The sequence below is a fragment of the Balaenoptera ricei genome, chromosome 5, assembly GCF_028023285.1.
Source record: "Balaenoptera ricei isolate mBalRic1 chromosome 5, mBalRic1.hap2, whole genome shotgun sequence".
NCBI classification, from domain to species: Eukaryota; Metazoa; Chordata; class Mammalia; order Artiodactyla; family Balaenopteridae; genus Balaenoptera; species Balaenoptera ricei.
This window is the reverse complement of record NC_082643.1, coordinates 19,073,015-19,089,697: the sequence shown is the minus strand read 5'-3', so window position 1 is coordinate 19,089,697 and position 16,683 is coordinate 19,073,015. Positions and strand designations below refer to the sequence as shown.

The 16,683-nt window shown below is 37.9% G+C and overlaps 1 protein-coding gene across 1 annotated transcript; it reads left to right on the top strand.

Moving 5' to 3' along the window:
- The first annotated feature begins 1,587 nt into the window (after positions 1-1,587).
- LOC132366348 (alcohol dehydrogenase 1-like) lies at positions 1,588-15,489 on the top strand. The gene is given in 9 exon segments (XM_059923915.1): positions 1,588-1,701; positions 4,444-4,582; positions 7,281-7,368; positions 7,523-7,640; positions 7,642-7,734; positions 7,922-8,182; positions 13,163-13,298; positions 14,122-14,260; positions 15,465-15,489. Coding segments are annotated over 8 exon segments (999 nt in total). The 5' UTR covers positions 1,588-1,701.
- Positions 15,490-16,683: the final 1,194 nt, after the last annotated feature.

Here is a 16,683-nt window from a genome sequence, read left to right as displayed (position 1 = left end):
CCTTCAGGCTGTGTTCACGCCACCAACCCCAGTCCTCTCCCTGGGATCTGACCTCCGAAGCCCAAGCCTCAGCTCCCAGCCCCTGCCCGCCCCGGCAGGTGAGCAGACAAGCCTCTCGGACTGGGGAGTGCTGGTCGGCACCGATCCTCTGTGCAGGAATCTCTCCGCTTTGCCCTCTGCACCCCTGCTGCTGCGCTCTCCTCTGTGGCTCCGAAGCTTCCCCCCCATCCACTACCCCGTCTCCGTCCGTGAAGGGCCTTCCTAGTGTGTAGAAACCTTTCCTCCTTCATGGCTCCCTCCCACTGGCGCAGGGCCCATCCCTAATCTTTTGTCTCTGTTTTTCCTTTTTTCTTTTGCCCTACCCAGGTACGTGGGGAGTTTCTTGCCTTTTGGGAGGTCCGAGATCTTCTGCCAGCGTTCAGTAGGTGATCTGTAGGAGTTGCTCCATATGTAGATGTATTTGTGATGTATTTGTGGGGAGGAAGGTGATCTCCACGTCTTACTCTTCCATCATCTTGAAGCTCCTCAGATACATTGTTTTTAATGACTACAGTCAATGATAATGAGGGTGGAAAAAATGATGACACAGATATTCTTTTATAGTTCTAGGAACTGTGCCAAATAATTCAAACTTTCTGTAAGGAGATTTAGAAATCAATTTAACCCTAATAATGTATGTATCCGTTACTTAAGGAAACCAGGCAAGTCAAAAGTATAAACACGGCTTCCCTGGTGGCGCAGTGGTTGAGAATCTGCCTGCCAATGCAGGGGACACGGGTTCGAGCCCTGGTCTGGGAAGATCCCACATGCCGCGGAGCAACTAGGCCCGTGAGCCACAATTACTGAGCCTGCGCGTCTGGTGCCTGTGCCCCACAACAAAAGAGGCCGCGATAGTGAGAGGCCCGCGCACCGCGATGAAGAGTGGCCCCCACTTGCTGCAACTGGAGAAAGCCCTCGCACAGAAACGAAGACCCAACACAGCAGCCATAAATAAATAAATAAATAAATCCCAAAAGTTAAAAAACAAACAAACAAACAAACAAAAAACCTACTTTGAAACCTCCGAAAATTTGCAAGAATAGTAACAACATATGTTCTTCCCCTAAATGCTCCATTTAACATTAAAAAAAAAAAAAGAAAAGTATAAACAAAGTTCATTACAATATACTTTATAATAGTCAAAACAATAGAAATAATTATATGTCTAGGTAGTTGCTGATTAAGCAAATTAGGACCTATTCAAATGATGAAATATAAAACAGCCATTTAAAATTATGATTATAAAGTATTTTGAAGTCATGAGAAAATGTTTTAGAACAAGTAAATGTTCAATATATGGTGGCTTTCATTAGCAAAAAAAACCCTAAAATGCAAAATTGCTTATATGACATGATCTCTACTATATAAAAATTACTTTAAGAGACTGAAAGGAAATATGCTAAAATTTTAACAGCTTATGTCTGAAATTGCAATGATCTTTTTTCTGTTTCTTTATGATTTTCTTATTTTTACAAATTATAGCAAGTAAGTGTCATTTGTATGGTCAGAAGTTAAATGTTATCGCTAAATGATGTCATTTTATTGTCCTTGTGTCAACAGACTATCACATGATGGGCAGCCATTGCCTGGACAACAAATTCTCCTCTTTCAATTGAGAATGTGCAAGTTGAGCCACCAAAGGCTGGGGAAGTTCATATTAAGGTAAATTTAAGTCTCTGAACCTTTAGCTTTGAAGGCAAGGGTAAGGAAATCTTATTTCATTTTATATATATAAAATGAAATAAGATATATATTATACATATATCTTATTTCCATATATATATATATGGTACAAAATTTGCATTTTTGGTCTGTCCACTTTTCTTAGTAAAAGAAGAATCTTAAAAACTAAGATAAGTAAATAGAGTTAATGAGTGTTTGAGATATTCTTAATAATTGTAAATTATTGGTAGTTCACTCTCCCACTATAATTTTTTTAATTACTGAAATTTTTATTTAAGTCATATAATATCATAGGCCTAAATGCTTTACAGTGTGACCTAGAAGGTGTTCTAAGTGTTAGGTGCTTTAGATTTCTGAGGGAAAAGGGACAAGGAATGCATTTCCCCATACTTCTAGGATAAAAAGTTGATATCAACAAATACTCAGTAACTAAAAGATGAACTTTTCATCTCTATTGTTTCTGTGCTCACTAATTATAATTTCAGAATTTGTCTCAGAATTTGTCTGAAAAAGTACACCACGTGGTAAATTTCAATCTCTAGGAATGAGCAGCTAGAACTCCATGATGGACTTCAAAGTGATTTGGAAGAGTTAATAATTACTGAACAGAGCCTAGACCAGGGATGGGAAAACACTGACCTGTCTTAGCAGCCTTGCCACTCTCAAATCAACCTCTGAATCAATATACCTCACATTTTACAAAATCATTAAATAGCCAAGATTCAGAGTATTATTGCTTACAATCTTTTTAAACATTAAATTCACCTACCTTCTAATTTAAGCCCAGGAAATTCAACACTTAATTCGATGAATACAACAAAGACTGAAAACTATATGCTTCTAGTCCACACTGTATCTAATCAAAGTGGAAGGTATAAGGGGATGGTTAGAAGAGTAACAGAGAAAAGGAATGAAGGGAATTGGAAAGACACCAGAAGGAAAAGGAGATGGAGTGAAGGAGGAAAGTAGAAAAAGATGGATGGGCAATGAAAGACAAAACAGGAGAATATGGGAACTAACACTAAATAAATTATTATCTTCATGTCTGGCATTATGTTAAAGACTTTATTTCATCAATGAGAGATGGTAAAGAACAAAATGAAAAGTAATAAGAATGTACACGGGGGCTTCCCTGGTGGCGCAGTGATTGAGAATCTGCCTGCCAATGCAGGGGACACGGGTTCGAGCCCTGGTCTGGGAAGATCCCACATGCCGCGGAGCAACTTGGCCCGTGACCCACAACTACTGAGCCTGAGCGTCTGGAGCCTCTGCTCCGCAACAAGAGAGGCCACGATAGTGACAGGCCCGCGCACCGCGATGAAGAGTGGCCCCCACTTGCCGCAACTGGAGAAAGCCCTCACACAGAAACGAAGACCCAACACAGCCAAAAATAAAAACATAATAAATAAATAATAAATAAAAATTTAAAAAAAAAAGAATGTACACGAAGAAACGAGTTTAGTATAACTGACTGCTATTCAGAAGCTATACTTTTCTATTAATCATTCACCCAAACAGCACTTAATTATTGCTTATTGCATACTGGGTCATCTGCTGAAATGTTTACTAGTTAATTAGCCAATGTTCCCATTCTTACACTGGTATTCTCCTTACTACAAAGGTTACACCGTAAATAATAAATCCAGAATAGCCCACCAAGGTGGAAGTTGCAGCAGCAAGGACCTGAGCAATATCACCCTGAACCCAAAATAAAATCAAAGTTGAGGTTGAGGACTGGATCTGCCCATAACGACAGACAATCCCACCTCTGGTTTATGCTATGGAGAGCTTCCCAGAAAGAGTTGTGCATTCTTATTTGGTATGTAGAATAAAACTAAGAAGGAGATTCCAGCCTGCTGCATACCTAAAATATCACTCCTTGCCTTTGATAGCATCTTGAAGCCATTTTAGCACTGTGGAAACGAAAACCACAGCATTTTTCTCATGAGAATATCGCTTCACCCATTTGCCACAATCATATACCAAAGTTGTTCCCACTGTTCCAGCTATAAATGCTGCCTCTCCCACTACAGATACTGGAAAAACTAGTCAGTATGCTTGGGCAAATACTTTCCTGGCTGAATTCCAGGCAGAGCAGTAATATAGTGGCTATGGTACAGGAAATGTTTCATTTCTATGATCAATATAAGTGGATTAGGTCTATCCACAGACAAGAAAACTTAGGCCATTAACTAAGAAGTTTTAAAACTTCTCAATGTCAATTAAATTTTGCAACAGTTAGTTTAACTCAAACTCATTTTACATTATTAACTTAAAGAATGTTTTCAATATACTAGTTTAAAATCAATTTTCCCAGAGCATTGGGAAAACATTCCACAATATTGGGCCTAAAATTCTTGGTTTCTCAATGGTGCTGCTATTGATATGTGGTCAAAAAGTCCTTCATTGTATGCAATTGCCCCTCATATTTCAAAACTAGTTGATGACACAGGATGTACAAAGTAGATTTCAAAAGACCTAGTTTATTTCCAGGTCTGAACATGCACCATGTGACTTTGGGCAAGTCATTCTAAGCCTTCGAATCTCCCTTTCCACATCTCTAAATTGGGGGTGATAAGACCTGCCCTGTGTTTCTCTGGGTGCTGTTATAGGGATCAACTGAGATCATTCATGTAAAAAAATTGTTAATAATCAGTCTCAGATAAAAGAAAAAGAAAAATTCCAAACCAACTGATCCTTGGTTACTTAATTCCTATACAGATGATATCTTCAGGGATCTGTGGTTCTGATGATCATGCTCTAAAACGATTATTCCCAGTGAACTTTCCCTTAATAACAGGCCATGAAGGAGCTGGGATTGTGAAGAGTACTGGCGGAGGAATGAGCTCAGTGAAACCAGGCAGGAAATGGGCCACAAAAACCTTCACACCAACAGCCTGCCATTAAAATGCATTAACAAAACAACAAGGTCCTACTGTATAGCACGGGGAACTATATTCATTATCCTGTGATAAACCATAATGGAAAATATTTTAAAAGAATGTTTCTATGTGTATAACTAAGTCACTTTGCTGTACAGCAGAGATTGGCACAGCATAGTAAATCAACTGTACTTCAATAAAAAAATACACAAATAAAATAAAATAAAATGCATTAACATATTTACAGGAGAATAAGTTGGTTTGACTCTAAATTCTTTTAAGTAATCACATATCATGATATTAAATGTATCCAGTGATTCCAAGAGCCACACAGTTACTCTGCTGTCATTGCTAGCAATCCAGAGGGGCAGTGGTGAGCCAAGTATGCATTCACGGCCGAAAGAGAGTTGAGATAGGACTAGTGTACCTCTAAATAGATTAAAATCTCCTTAGGAGCAGGGACTGCTTCTTTTTTTTTTTTTTTTTTTTTCTAATAGACAATAAAACTGTATTATAAACATTACACTTCCTAAGTGACTAGATCTTAATTGTTCCCAAGACTAAAAGAAATTATAATTATATGACACAATAGAAGGGTTAGCTAATGCTATAATGGCAGTCATATTGCAATATAAATGTATCAAATTAATATAAACTTACATGCAATTTTGTATATCAAACATATCTCAATAAAAACTTTTTCTAATAAATTGTCAACAGAAAGGGAAATTTCTATAATCTGGCAAGTTAATTTATTCTGACATAGTTGCAAAAGAATTCAGTATTTCTTTTTTTATTGAAATATAGTTGATATACAATATTATGCTAGTTTCAGGTGTGTTACCAAGTGATTTGATATTTGCATACATTATGAAATGATCACCATGATAAGTCTAGTAACCATCTGTCCCCAACAAAGTTATTACAATATTATTGACCATATTCCTTATGTTGTATATCACAACCCCTTGGCTTATTTATTTCATAACTGGAGGTTTGTATCTCTTAATCCCCATCACCTATTTTGCCCCCTCACACCCTCCCCTCTGGCAACCACCTGAGTATTCTCTGCATCTATGAGTCTGTTTTCATCTTGTTTTGTTTGTTTTGTGTTTTAGATCCCACATATAAGTGAGATGATGGGGTATTTGTCTTCCTCTGTCTGCCTTTTTTCACTTAGCATAATACCCTCTAGATTTATCCATGTTATTGCACATGGCAAGGTTTCATATTTTTATGGCTGAATAATATTCAGTTATGTGTATGCACGTATATATATGTGTATATATATATACACATATACATATGTGTGTATGCATGTATACACACACACGTGTATGTATATGTATATATATATATATACACACACACACACACACACACACACACACACACACACACATACCACATCTTCTTTATCCATTTGTCTATTGATGGGCACTTAGGTTGCTTCCAAATGTTGGCTATTATAAATAATACTACAATAAATATTGGTGTGCATCTATCTTTTTGACTTAGTTGTTTTGTTTTCTTTGGGTAAATACCCAGAAGTGAAATTGCTGGATCATATGGCAGTTCTATTTTTAATTTTTTGAGGAACCTCCATGTTGTTTTCCATAGTCTCCACATCTCCAAGAAGATAATGCAAATAGTAGTTAGTTAATTCCTCTCTAACTAAACAAATTCCAGTGGAAGTTTTGTGGACAATGATGAGTATTTGAAGGGAAAAGATAAGAGAGCAGAATTTGAGATTCTCCTGAATTTGAGATCCAGTACGTTTGGGATTTTTAGGGCCAATGAAAGTAAGATGTTCCTTATCTAAACTTACAAGAGATTTTTAAAGCTATCTAAACTCTGCAAGAGGCCAAAGGGGATTATTTCTGTGTTATAAACATTTGTAAGGACCAATATACGGACAAGGTTGTAGACCTCTGGCAAGGCTCTGTGAGGCTTTTTAAGTCTGTGATGACTGTGTTAATTTTCTTCTTAGACCCTACCCAGCCTGTCACTCTAGGGCCCAGGAGGGCTAATGACTTGATCCAAACATAATCAATATCCTCTCCAGAACTCTGCAACCTAAAAACCACCCTCTGTAGTAAGTGTCCCAGAAACAGCCACTCCCTGCAGAGGGAAAGCTATTCCTTTTACTCTCTTGAAGTTAGCATATCTTGGACCTTAGCCCCACTAAAGAACACATGTCAGAGGCCTGCTGTGGGTCAGTGAGCCGTCATGGGGCAGGTAGACTCAATGGAAAGGGCTCTGCTATTATCCAGCTGGGCCACTTCAGGCAGGTACAAGCACTGTGGGATTTAAATCTTTCAAAATGAAAAACAAAAGGGTTAAAGTAGATGACATCTCTAAGGGTCATTCCTGGTTTTTTAGTCTATTTCCAGAGTAAAAGCAGACCTACAATTACCTATCCAGCAAGGAATAGCCCCATATTTCCATCATTTGCCCAAAAGAATAATGGGATTTCTGAAACCAGGTTATATGGTTTCTCCTTCAAAACAGCCATGGGCTATGTTATACTGGTTGTCATAATCCGTCCGCAGCAAGTTTTCAAACCATTCAATGAAACCTTTATATGAAATTTTAAAAATATAATAATATGGTGATATTATTGTATTTCTGTTCCAATAACATATTAAATTAATGATCCTTTTTTTGGATATATAGGAGATAAAGTCCTCACACTCATTATTCCACAGTGTAGAGAATGCAGTGCCTGCTTGCACCCCAAGGGAAACTTCTGTGAGAAGCAAGAGTTAGTAGATTTGCCTGGCTTTTATTTACTTTGCCACTCTCTTATTAAATCGCTTATATTGTGCAAACACTGACCTGGAGCAAAGGTACTCATTTCTCTCTTTACAACTCCGTGTGTCTGTGCTGGTGCCGGTGCCCGTGTCACTACAGGCCAGCGTTCTACCTTCTTCTGGAATAACACTGGACGGGACTAGCAGATTTACCTGCAAAGGAGAAAAGATCTATCACTCTTTCCGCACAAGCACGTTCACTGAATATACTGTTGTGCATGAAAATTTCCGTGGTAAAAACTGATGCTGATGCTCCCGTGGACAAAGTTTCTGTCATAGCTGTGACAGGCTATGGGGCCGCTGTTCACTCAGCCAAGGTGAGGAAAATCACTGTGTTAGTATGTCATAGTGATTTGCCTAGAAAACATCAAAACAAGACCAAAACGGTCCAAATGTTTCAACTAGTGTATATAGTTCCAAAAGTCTCAACGGTTGTTTTTGTTTTCTTAATTATACATGTGTCCAGGTTTGATTCCTAACACAACATGCCTTGTGAATTTGTAGGTCACTCCCGGTTCTACCTGCATGGTCTTTGGATTTGGATGAATCAGCTCAGCCGTTGCCATGGGCTGTAAAGCCTCTGGTGCTTCTAGAATCATTGGGGTTGATATCAATGAGGAGAAATTTCCCCAGGCAAGACCATTAGGGGTCACTAAACGTCTCAACCCTCGAAACCTCAAGAAGCCCATCCAGGAGGTGGTCACGGAAATGACAGGCATTGGTGTCAACTTTGCTCTTAAGGCCATGGGACTCTCAGATACCATGGTGTGTGGGCTTGGGTAACAGTGAGTATAGGCAGACCTCAGAGATATTTCAGGTTCAGTTCCAGACCACCACAGTAAAGTGAATATTGCAATAAAGCGAGTCAACTAATTTTTTTGGTTTTCCAGTGCATATAAAAGTTATGTTTATGCTATACTGTAGTCTATTAGTATGCAATACAATTAAGTCTAGAAGAAACAATATACACACCTTAATTTAAAAATACTTTATTGCTAACATATGCTAATCATCTGAGCCTTCAGTGAGTCATTATCTTTTTTTCAAGAGTAACATCAAAGATCACTGATCCCATACCACAATAACAAATACAATAATAATGAAAATGTTTGAAATACTGCAATAATTACCAAATGTGACACAGACACAAAGGAAACAAATGCTGTTGGAAAAATGGCACTGATAGACTTACTCAATGCACACAAACCTTCAGTTTGTAAAAAACGCAGTATCTGCTAAATGTGAAGCACAATAAAACGAGGTGTGCCTCTAGATGCTTAATGGGTGGGTACACATTTAGCATAAAACTCACCTGTGGAACCCAAATCTAAAAATGGAATGTAAATTCACTCTAAAACATTCATCTTAAAAATAAAAGCAGAGACACGACGACCCAAAACCTATGGGATGCAGCAAAAGCAGTTCTAAGAGGGAAGTTTATAGCAATACAAGCCTACCTCAAGAAACAGGAAACATCTCAAATAAACAACCTAACCTTGCACCTAAAGCAATTAGAGAAAGAAGAACAAAAAAACCCCAAAGTTAGCAGAAGGAAAGAAATCATAAAGATCAGATCAGAAATAAATGAAAAAGAAATGAAGGAATCAATGGCAAAGATCAATAAAACTAAAAGCTGGTTCTTTGAGAAGATAAACAAAATTGACAAACCATTAGCCAGACTCATCAAGAAAAAAAGGAAGAAGACTCAAATCAGTAGAATTAGAAATGAAAAAGGAGAAGTAACAACTGATACTGCAGAAATACAAACGATCATGAGAGATTACTACAAGCAACTCTATGCCAATAAAATGGACAACCTGGAAGAAATGGACAAATTCTTAGAAATGCACAACCTGCCGAGACTGAACCAGGAAGAAATAGAAAATATGAACAGACCAATCACAAGCACTGAAATTGAAACTGTGATTTAAAATCTTCCAACAAACAAAAGCCCAGGACCAGATGGCTTCACAGGCGAATTCTATGAAACATTTAGAGAAGAGCTAACACCTATCTTTCTCAAACTCTTCCAAAATATTGCAGAGGGAGGAACACTCCCCAACTCATTCTATGAGGCCACCATCACCCTAATACCAAAACCAGACAAAGATGTCACAAAGAAAGAAAACTACAGGCCAATATCACTGATGAACATAGATGCAAAAATCCTCAACAAAGTACTAGCAAACAGAATCCAACAACACATTAAAAGGATCATACAACATGATCAAGTGGGGTTATCCCAGGAATGCAAGGATTCTTCAATATACGCAAATCAATCAACGTGATACATCATATTAACAAATTGAAGGAGAAAAACCATATGATCATCTCAATAGATGCAGAGAAAGCTTTCGACAAAATTCAGCACCGATTTATGATAAAAGCCCTGCAGAAAGTAGGCATAGAGGGAACTTTCCTCAACATAATAAAGGCTTTATATGACAAACCCACATCCAACATCATCGTCAATGGTGAAAAACTGAAACCATTTCCACTAAGATCAGGAACAAGACAAGGTTGCCCACTCTCACCACTATTATTCAACATAGTTTTGGAAGTTTTAGCCACAGCAATCAGAGAAGAAAAAGAAATAAAAGGAATCCAAATCGGAAAAGAAGAAGTAAAGCTGTCACTGTTTGCAGATGACATGATACTATACATAGAGAATCCTAAAGATGCTACCAGAAAACTACTAGAGCTAATCAATGAATTTGGTAAAGTTGCAGGATACAAAATTAATGCACAGAAAGCTCTTGCATTCCTATACACTAATGATGAAAAATCTGTGAGTGAAATTAAGAAAACACTCCCGTTTACCATTGCAACAAAAAGAATAAAATATCTAGGAATAAACCTACCTAAGGAGACAAAAGACCTGTATGCAGAAAATTATAAGACACTGCTGAAAGAAATTAAAGATGATACAAATAGATGGAGAGATATACCATATTCTTGGATTGGAAGAATCAACATTGTGAAAATGACTCTACTACCCAAAGCAATCTACAGATTCAATGCAATCCCTATCAAACTACCACAGGCATTTTTCACAGAACTAGAACAAAAAATTTCACAATTTCTATGGAAACACAAAAGACCCCGAATAACCAAAGCAATCTTGAGAAAGAAAAATGGTGCTGGAGGAATCAGGCTCCTGGACTTCAGACTATACTACAAAGCTACAGTAATCAAGACAGTATGGTACTGGCACAAAAACAGAAACATAGATCAATGGAACAGGATAGAAAGCCCAGAGATAAACCCACGCACATATGGTCACCTTATCTTTGATAAAGGAGGCAAGCATATACAGTGGAGAAAAGACAGCTTCTTCAATAAGTGGTGCTGGGAAAACTGGACAGGTACATGGAAAAGTATGAAATTAGAACACTCCTTAACACCATACACAAAAATAAACTCAAAATGGATTAAAGACCTAAGTGTAAGGCTGGACACTATCAAACTCTTAGAGGAAAACATAGGCAGAACACTGTATAACGTAAATCACAGCAAGATCCTTTTTGACCCAGCTCCTAGAGAAATGGAAATAGAAACAAAAATAAACAAATGGGACCTAATGAAACTTAAAACCTTCTGCACAGCAAAGGAAACCATAAACAAGACAAAAAGACAACTCTCAGAATGGGAGAAAATATTTGCAAATGAAGCAACTAATAAAGGATTAATCTCCAAGATTTACAAGCAGCTCATGCAGGTCAATAACAAAAAAACGAACAACCCAATCCAAAAATGGGCAGAAGACCTAAATAGACATTTCTCCAAAGAAGATATACAGATTGCCAACAAACACAATGCTCAACATCATTAATCATTAGAGAAATGTAAATCAAAACTACAATGAGATATCATCTCACACCATGTCAGAATGGCCATCATCAAAAAATCTACAAACAATAAATAAAGAGGGTGTGGAGAAAAGGGAACACTCTTGCACTGTTGGTGGGAATGTGAATTGATACAGCCACTATGGAGAACGGTATGGAGGTTCCTTAAAAAACTAAAAATAGAACTACCATACGACCCAGCAATCCCACTACTGGGCATATACCCTGAGAAAACCATAATTCAAAAAGATACATGTACCACAATGTTTGTTGAAGCTCTATTTACAATAGCCAGGACATGGAAGCAACCTAAATGTCCATCATTGGATGAATGCATAAAGAAGATGTGGCACATATATACAATGGAATATTACTCAGCCATAAAAAGAAACGAAATGGAGTTATTTGTAGTGAGGTGGATGGAGTTAGAGTCTGTCACACAGAGTGAAGTCAGTCAGAAAGAGAAAAACAAATACAGTATGCTAACACATATATATGGAATCTAAGGGGAAAAAAAAAAAGGTCATGAAGAACCTAGGGGCAAGACGGGAATAAAGACACAGACCTACTAGAGAATGGACTTGAGGATATGGGGAGGGGGAAGGGTAAGCTGTGACAAAGTGAGAGAGTGGCATGGACATATATACACTACCAAACGTAAAATAGATAGCTAGTGGGAAGCAACGGCATAGAACAGGGAGATCAGCTCTGTGCTTTGTGACCACCTAGAGGGGTGGGATAGGGAGGGTGGGAGGGAGGGAGATGCAAGAGGGAAGAGATATGGAAACATATGTATATGTATAACTGATTCACTTTGTTATAAAGCAGAAACTAACACACCATTGTAAAGTAATTATACTCCAATAAAGATGTTAAAAAAATAATAAATTAATAAATAAAATAAAGCAATATATACTTAAAGATATGTCATTGTAGTATACAAAGCTTAAACATGCAAAAGGCTACAATTCAAGTATTTCCTTTCCTGTATTCCTAGCTCTTTATTCACATACATGTTATTATATTTAAGTATGAACATTATTTAATTCACATACGCTATTCATGTGTGTTCTGTATCAGAACCATTCATTTATTTGAAAAATGAGCTCCTATGCACCAGTGTGTTAAGTTCAGGGAGAATCAAATAGGCACCAGACTCTTCAGTCAGACAGGGTAGAGGAGAGAACGTAGGCATTCAATACATTTCAGTGTGTACCTAATGTACATGGTCAAAGGATGAAGGAAGTAGAGGTAGTTATGTAACAGAAAAGAGAAAAATAAGGCAAAACAGAGGAAAGGGGAGAGAGAGCAAGGTTAAGAACCAGAAAAGGAAGTAAAATAGATTGATGTATACTGTATACTGTACACCCTTAGAAAATAAAATTTTTTTAAATGAAGCTTCACACACACATATGTATACATTTGTTTTGTTTGAATAGAAATGATTTGGACAGAGAGTCATAGCAAGTGAGAAGTTCAGGCAAAGAATAGCATGTGTGGCCTTTGAGGCAGTGGGTAATTTTATCAAATAAACACATGGTACTTACTCTGTGCCAGATAATGTTCTAAATGTTTTAAGTGTGATAAATCACTTAAGCCTTATAACAACTCTATGAAATAGGTAGTATTATTCTTCTTTTTACAAATAAAGAAACAGGCATAGGGAAGTTAAGTAACTTGCCTAAGGTCACACAGCAGCAGAGTCTGTGCTCTTTACCACTAAACTCTACTGGTTCTCTCATGAGATTCCATCACTGGCAGTGTTGAAGCTGAGCCTGAAGTAGCATCTGCCCAGGAAGAGGTTTGAAATCTAGGAACCCCACAATTCCTTCCACCACTGCTGGTAGTTGTTATTTATGTATGGGAATGTGCTTATGGTCATTATTATCATTATCAGATTGCTGCTTGGGACTCCTGCCACCTGAACTATGGTGTCTGTAGGATCACTGGGCTACCTCCACCGAATTCACAGCTTTGCCTTGATGCACCGAAGGTTGTCCCTGGACGGACACTGAAGGGTGTATGTTTAGGAGGTAGGTCAGTGAATAGAAGGAACCAGTTGGTTGCTCTCATGAAATCCCTTTCAACTTTGTAGAAACATGGAATTCAAAATTCCCCTCCTTGGGGAAACAGACCTATAATGGTAGACATTTCCAAAGACTTCTCCTCCAATGAATTGGTATATTTTGCAAATCAATTTTAGTTAATTTAATTAAATAGGTTTTTTAACATTCAAATAAAATTTTTATATCCTGCAAAATAATTTTTGGGGTTTTCCCAGTGTTTGGAATAACTCAGTTAAGTTCAGTTCTGCACTGGTGGATTCAAAGTTTGTCATGCTATTTTAACAGCAATGCTTTCTGGATAATCACATGCACCAACTTGGTATTTGGCACTGATTTTTGTCTTCCCAGTGGAGTCCTTATTTCTGAACAATACTGACCAATAGCTTTACTAAATTAACATTCCCATCTCCATCCATTGCTCTGATGGAAAGTTCACATGCCATCTCAATGTGTGTGAATAGAGAGATGAAGAAACTCTTGTATAATGGTAAGCCCAGGAGGTGGGTTGGAGACTGCTAGCTTATTTAAAAGGACTATTTTTAATCTCAGTAACATGTGAATATCGATCCAATTCTTTTCCAAAGGAGTTCTAGGCAACAGAACTGTCTGTAGCAGCCACACTTAGCAACAGCAGCCAACAGCTTCTGATGTACAATGAATTAATTATCTTCCATCTTCAATGACGAATTTTCAGAATACTTTACCCATCTCCATGACTTATTTGATTATTTTTCTTTTGGTTGGTTTGATATTTCTCAAATCTTATTACAACAACCTTTCTGTTTTGCAGATTATAAAACCACAGACTGTATTCCCCAGCTAGTGACTGATTACCTACAAAATAAAATTAATATGGATCCATTGATAACCCATCAGCTGCCTTTTGACCAACTCCACAAAGCTTGCGAGTTGTACCATGCTGGAAAAACGTGAGTGTTTTCTTTGATGATCTCCTGTACCCTGAACTCACAGAGAAAATGACTCTTCAAACGTTTCCAAGTGGTTTTGTGATAAAGAGATGGTTACTTGGAACTTCAGTATCTTTCACACACTCTACCCTATTTCCTACTGTTACCAGAATAAGAAAAGGTTTTACCTGCAGGCTCCTCTTTGGGAAACATCTGTATTAACCTATTTCAAAGTAATGTTCGAGAATTCAGTATAACACCAAGAACCAGTCTACTCCACGTTGGTCAATTATGCATTATTTTTCTCGTTAGAGAAATGACCTAGAATAAATGATTCGACATTACTGGAGTCATAAAATCTTACAAGGACTCCTAGAAACAAAGGTTTAGACTCCACCCAGGGCACAAAACCTTTCTACATCATTTCTTGACAGATGGTCGGTCTGCTCCAGCTTGCACACCTTCAGGGATGGAGTGTTCACTCAATGTGTTAATTTATTCACTCAGCGTATATTTAGTGATGGTGCACTATTTGCCAGGACTGTCCTAAGTGCTGGAGACACAGCGGAGAACAAGCAACAAGCAGTAAATAAGGAATTACTCCTGTGATGAATGCTTTGATTTTCTAATTCTGATTCCAAGCACATCTCCCTTTCATATTCTCTCCCTGCTCCTCTACCTATATCCTTTGCTTGTTTTAAGATATTTAAAAAATTTTTAATCCAGGTACTTAAAGTTTACCCTGCTATACCTTGTTGGTTTACACCTAGCATGTCAGCCCGTTTAAATCTGGAATGAAAAGCCACGAAAACTCATCTGAAATTTTAGAAACAAATTATCAAGGAGGTGGGTGGATCTAGCAGGCAGTAGACACACTGCAAAAGGAAAGGAACCAAGGGAACCCATTTATTCCTCCCTAATTAGACATGGAACTAGATTCTGGGGCTGATGGAAGCTGATCAGAAGCTGTAGCAGGTTTAGATGTCTTTGTGGTTATGCAGCCCGAGGAAATGGTGCTCAGAGCTGGGGCCTTCCTTTCACAGCTGATTTTCAATCCCGCTTTCACCAAATCCTATATTTCATATAGGTGAACTAGGTTGAAGGTGGAGTTGGGAGTGGGGATAGGTAAGCAATGCAGTGTTTCAATACGGTGCATAATTGCTTTGCTGAAATCACTGTTTCTCAAGGAATTCAATTGTTTTATTATTGCACTTTTATGTTTCAGCATCTGCTGTGTTCTGCTGTTCTGAGACCCTAGATGATGAAAGGTGCAAGGGCATCCTTGGGGACTTTATTCCTTTCCTGTTTCACCTCCCCAATTGTTCCAGTGCAGTGAAAAGAGGAGCAAAAGAGATGGGAATGCAGTGTGATTGCACAAAACGAAATAAGTGCATCTTGAATATAATTATTATAAAATAGCTTCTCAGAGAACAGATGTTACATAACTTTAAAAAGAGAGGTGGTGGGATTTGATTGATGACATTGTTGATATGTCCATCAACCCAACTGATCTCTGTCATTGGTCCATGAAAGTTGTCCCTGGTTATCCTTTATTCCTATTCTTCATAACGTACAGATTTCTCTGTATCTTTCACACCACTCTAGGGTTTACATGATGGTTTTGCTGCTTCTACAACACACTGGGGTCTCATAAATCTCTGGAAGGCTATCTCAGGACACAGTAAGCTATTTTCTATCCTGAGGTCTTCATACCATCCTATGCCTGTATCTATGACATGTTGAGGCACAGTTCCCATCTGCTTTCACACACACAAACACATTTGGGAATCTTGCCACCTGCACCCCTAGGAAGCATGCATGGGGCTCTCTCAGGGGAACTCATCCATACCTACAACCTCATAACTTCCTTTCAAGTCTTTTCTCTTCACCAAACCTAAACCAAAATAATCATTTCCTCATTAGGGTTGGGAGATTGGGAGAAGGGGAAAAAACAGCTCCCCGTATCTAGATTAGATTAGAGAGACACTAAGTTGACTCTAATGCATCGAAATTGTTGCTTCCTCTTATCAGTCTTTTCCTCTGTGATTGACCTTTGAACAATTTTATAAAAACAGAGTCTTAGTTAGTTGTATTTCTGTAGCCTTCATAATATCTCTTTTCTACGTCATAGCCCTTAGGGTGTTTCCCTCTATTTCTAACACTGTCTTCGAAATGTCTCCAGTTATTTATTAGTGAAAACTTCATTTCACACACTTACTTCTGTTTTCTTTACCACCAGTTGCCTCATGTTCTGTCCTCCCTAGGACAGTTGGGTAGGTTTTATATCTTGTCTGCTTTTGAAAAAAAAAACCAACCCAGATTTGAATCAGATAATTTCCCTAAGTAAAGGATTATTAATTACATAACATTTTTCTTAGATTTCAAGAAGTCAAAGTGTTATGGGGTCATTATTTCTCTTGTGAGACCACAATAGCACCATCACA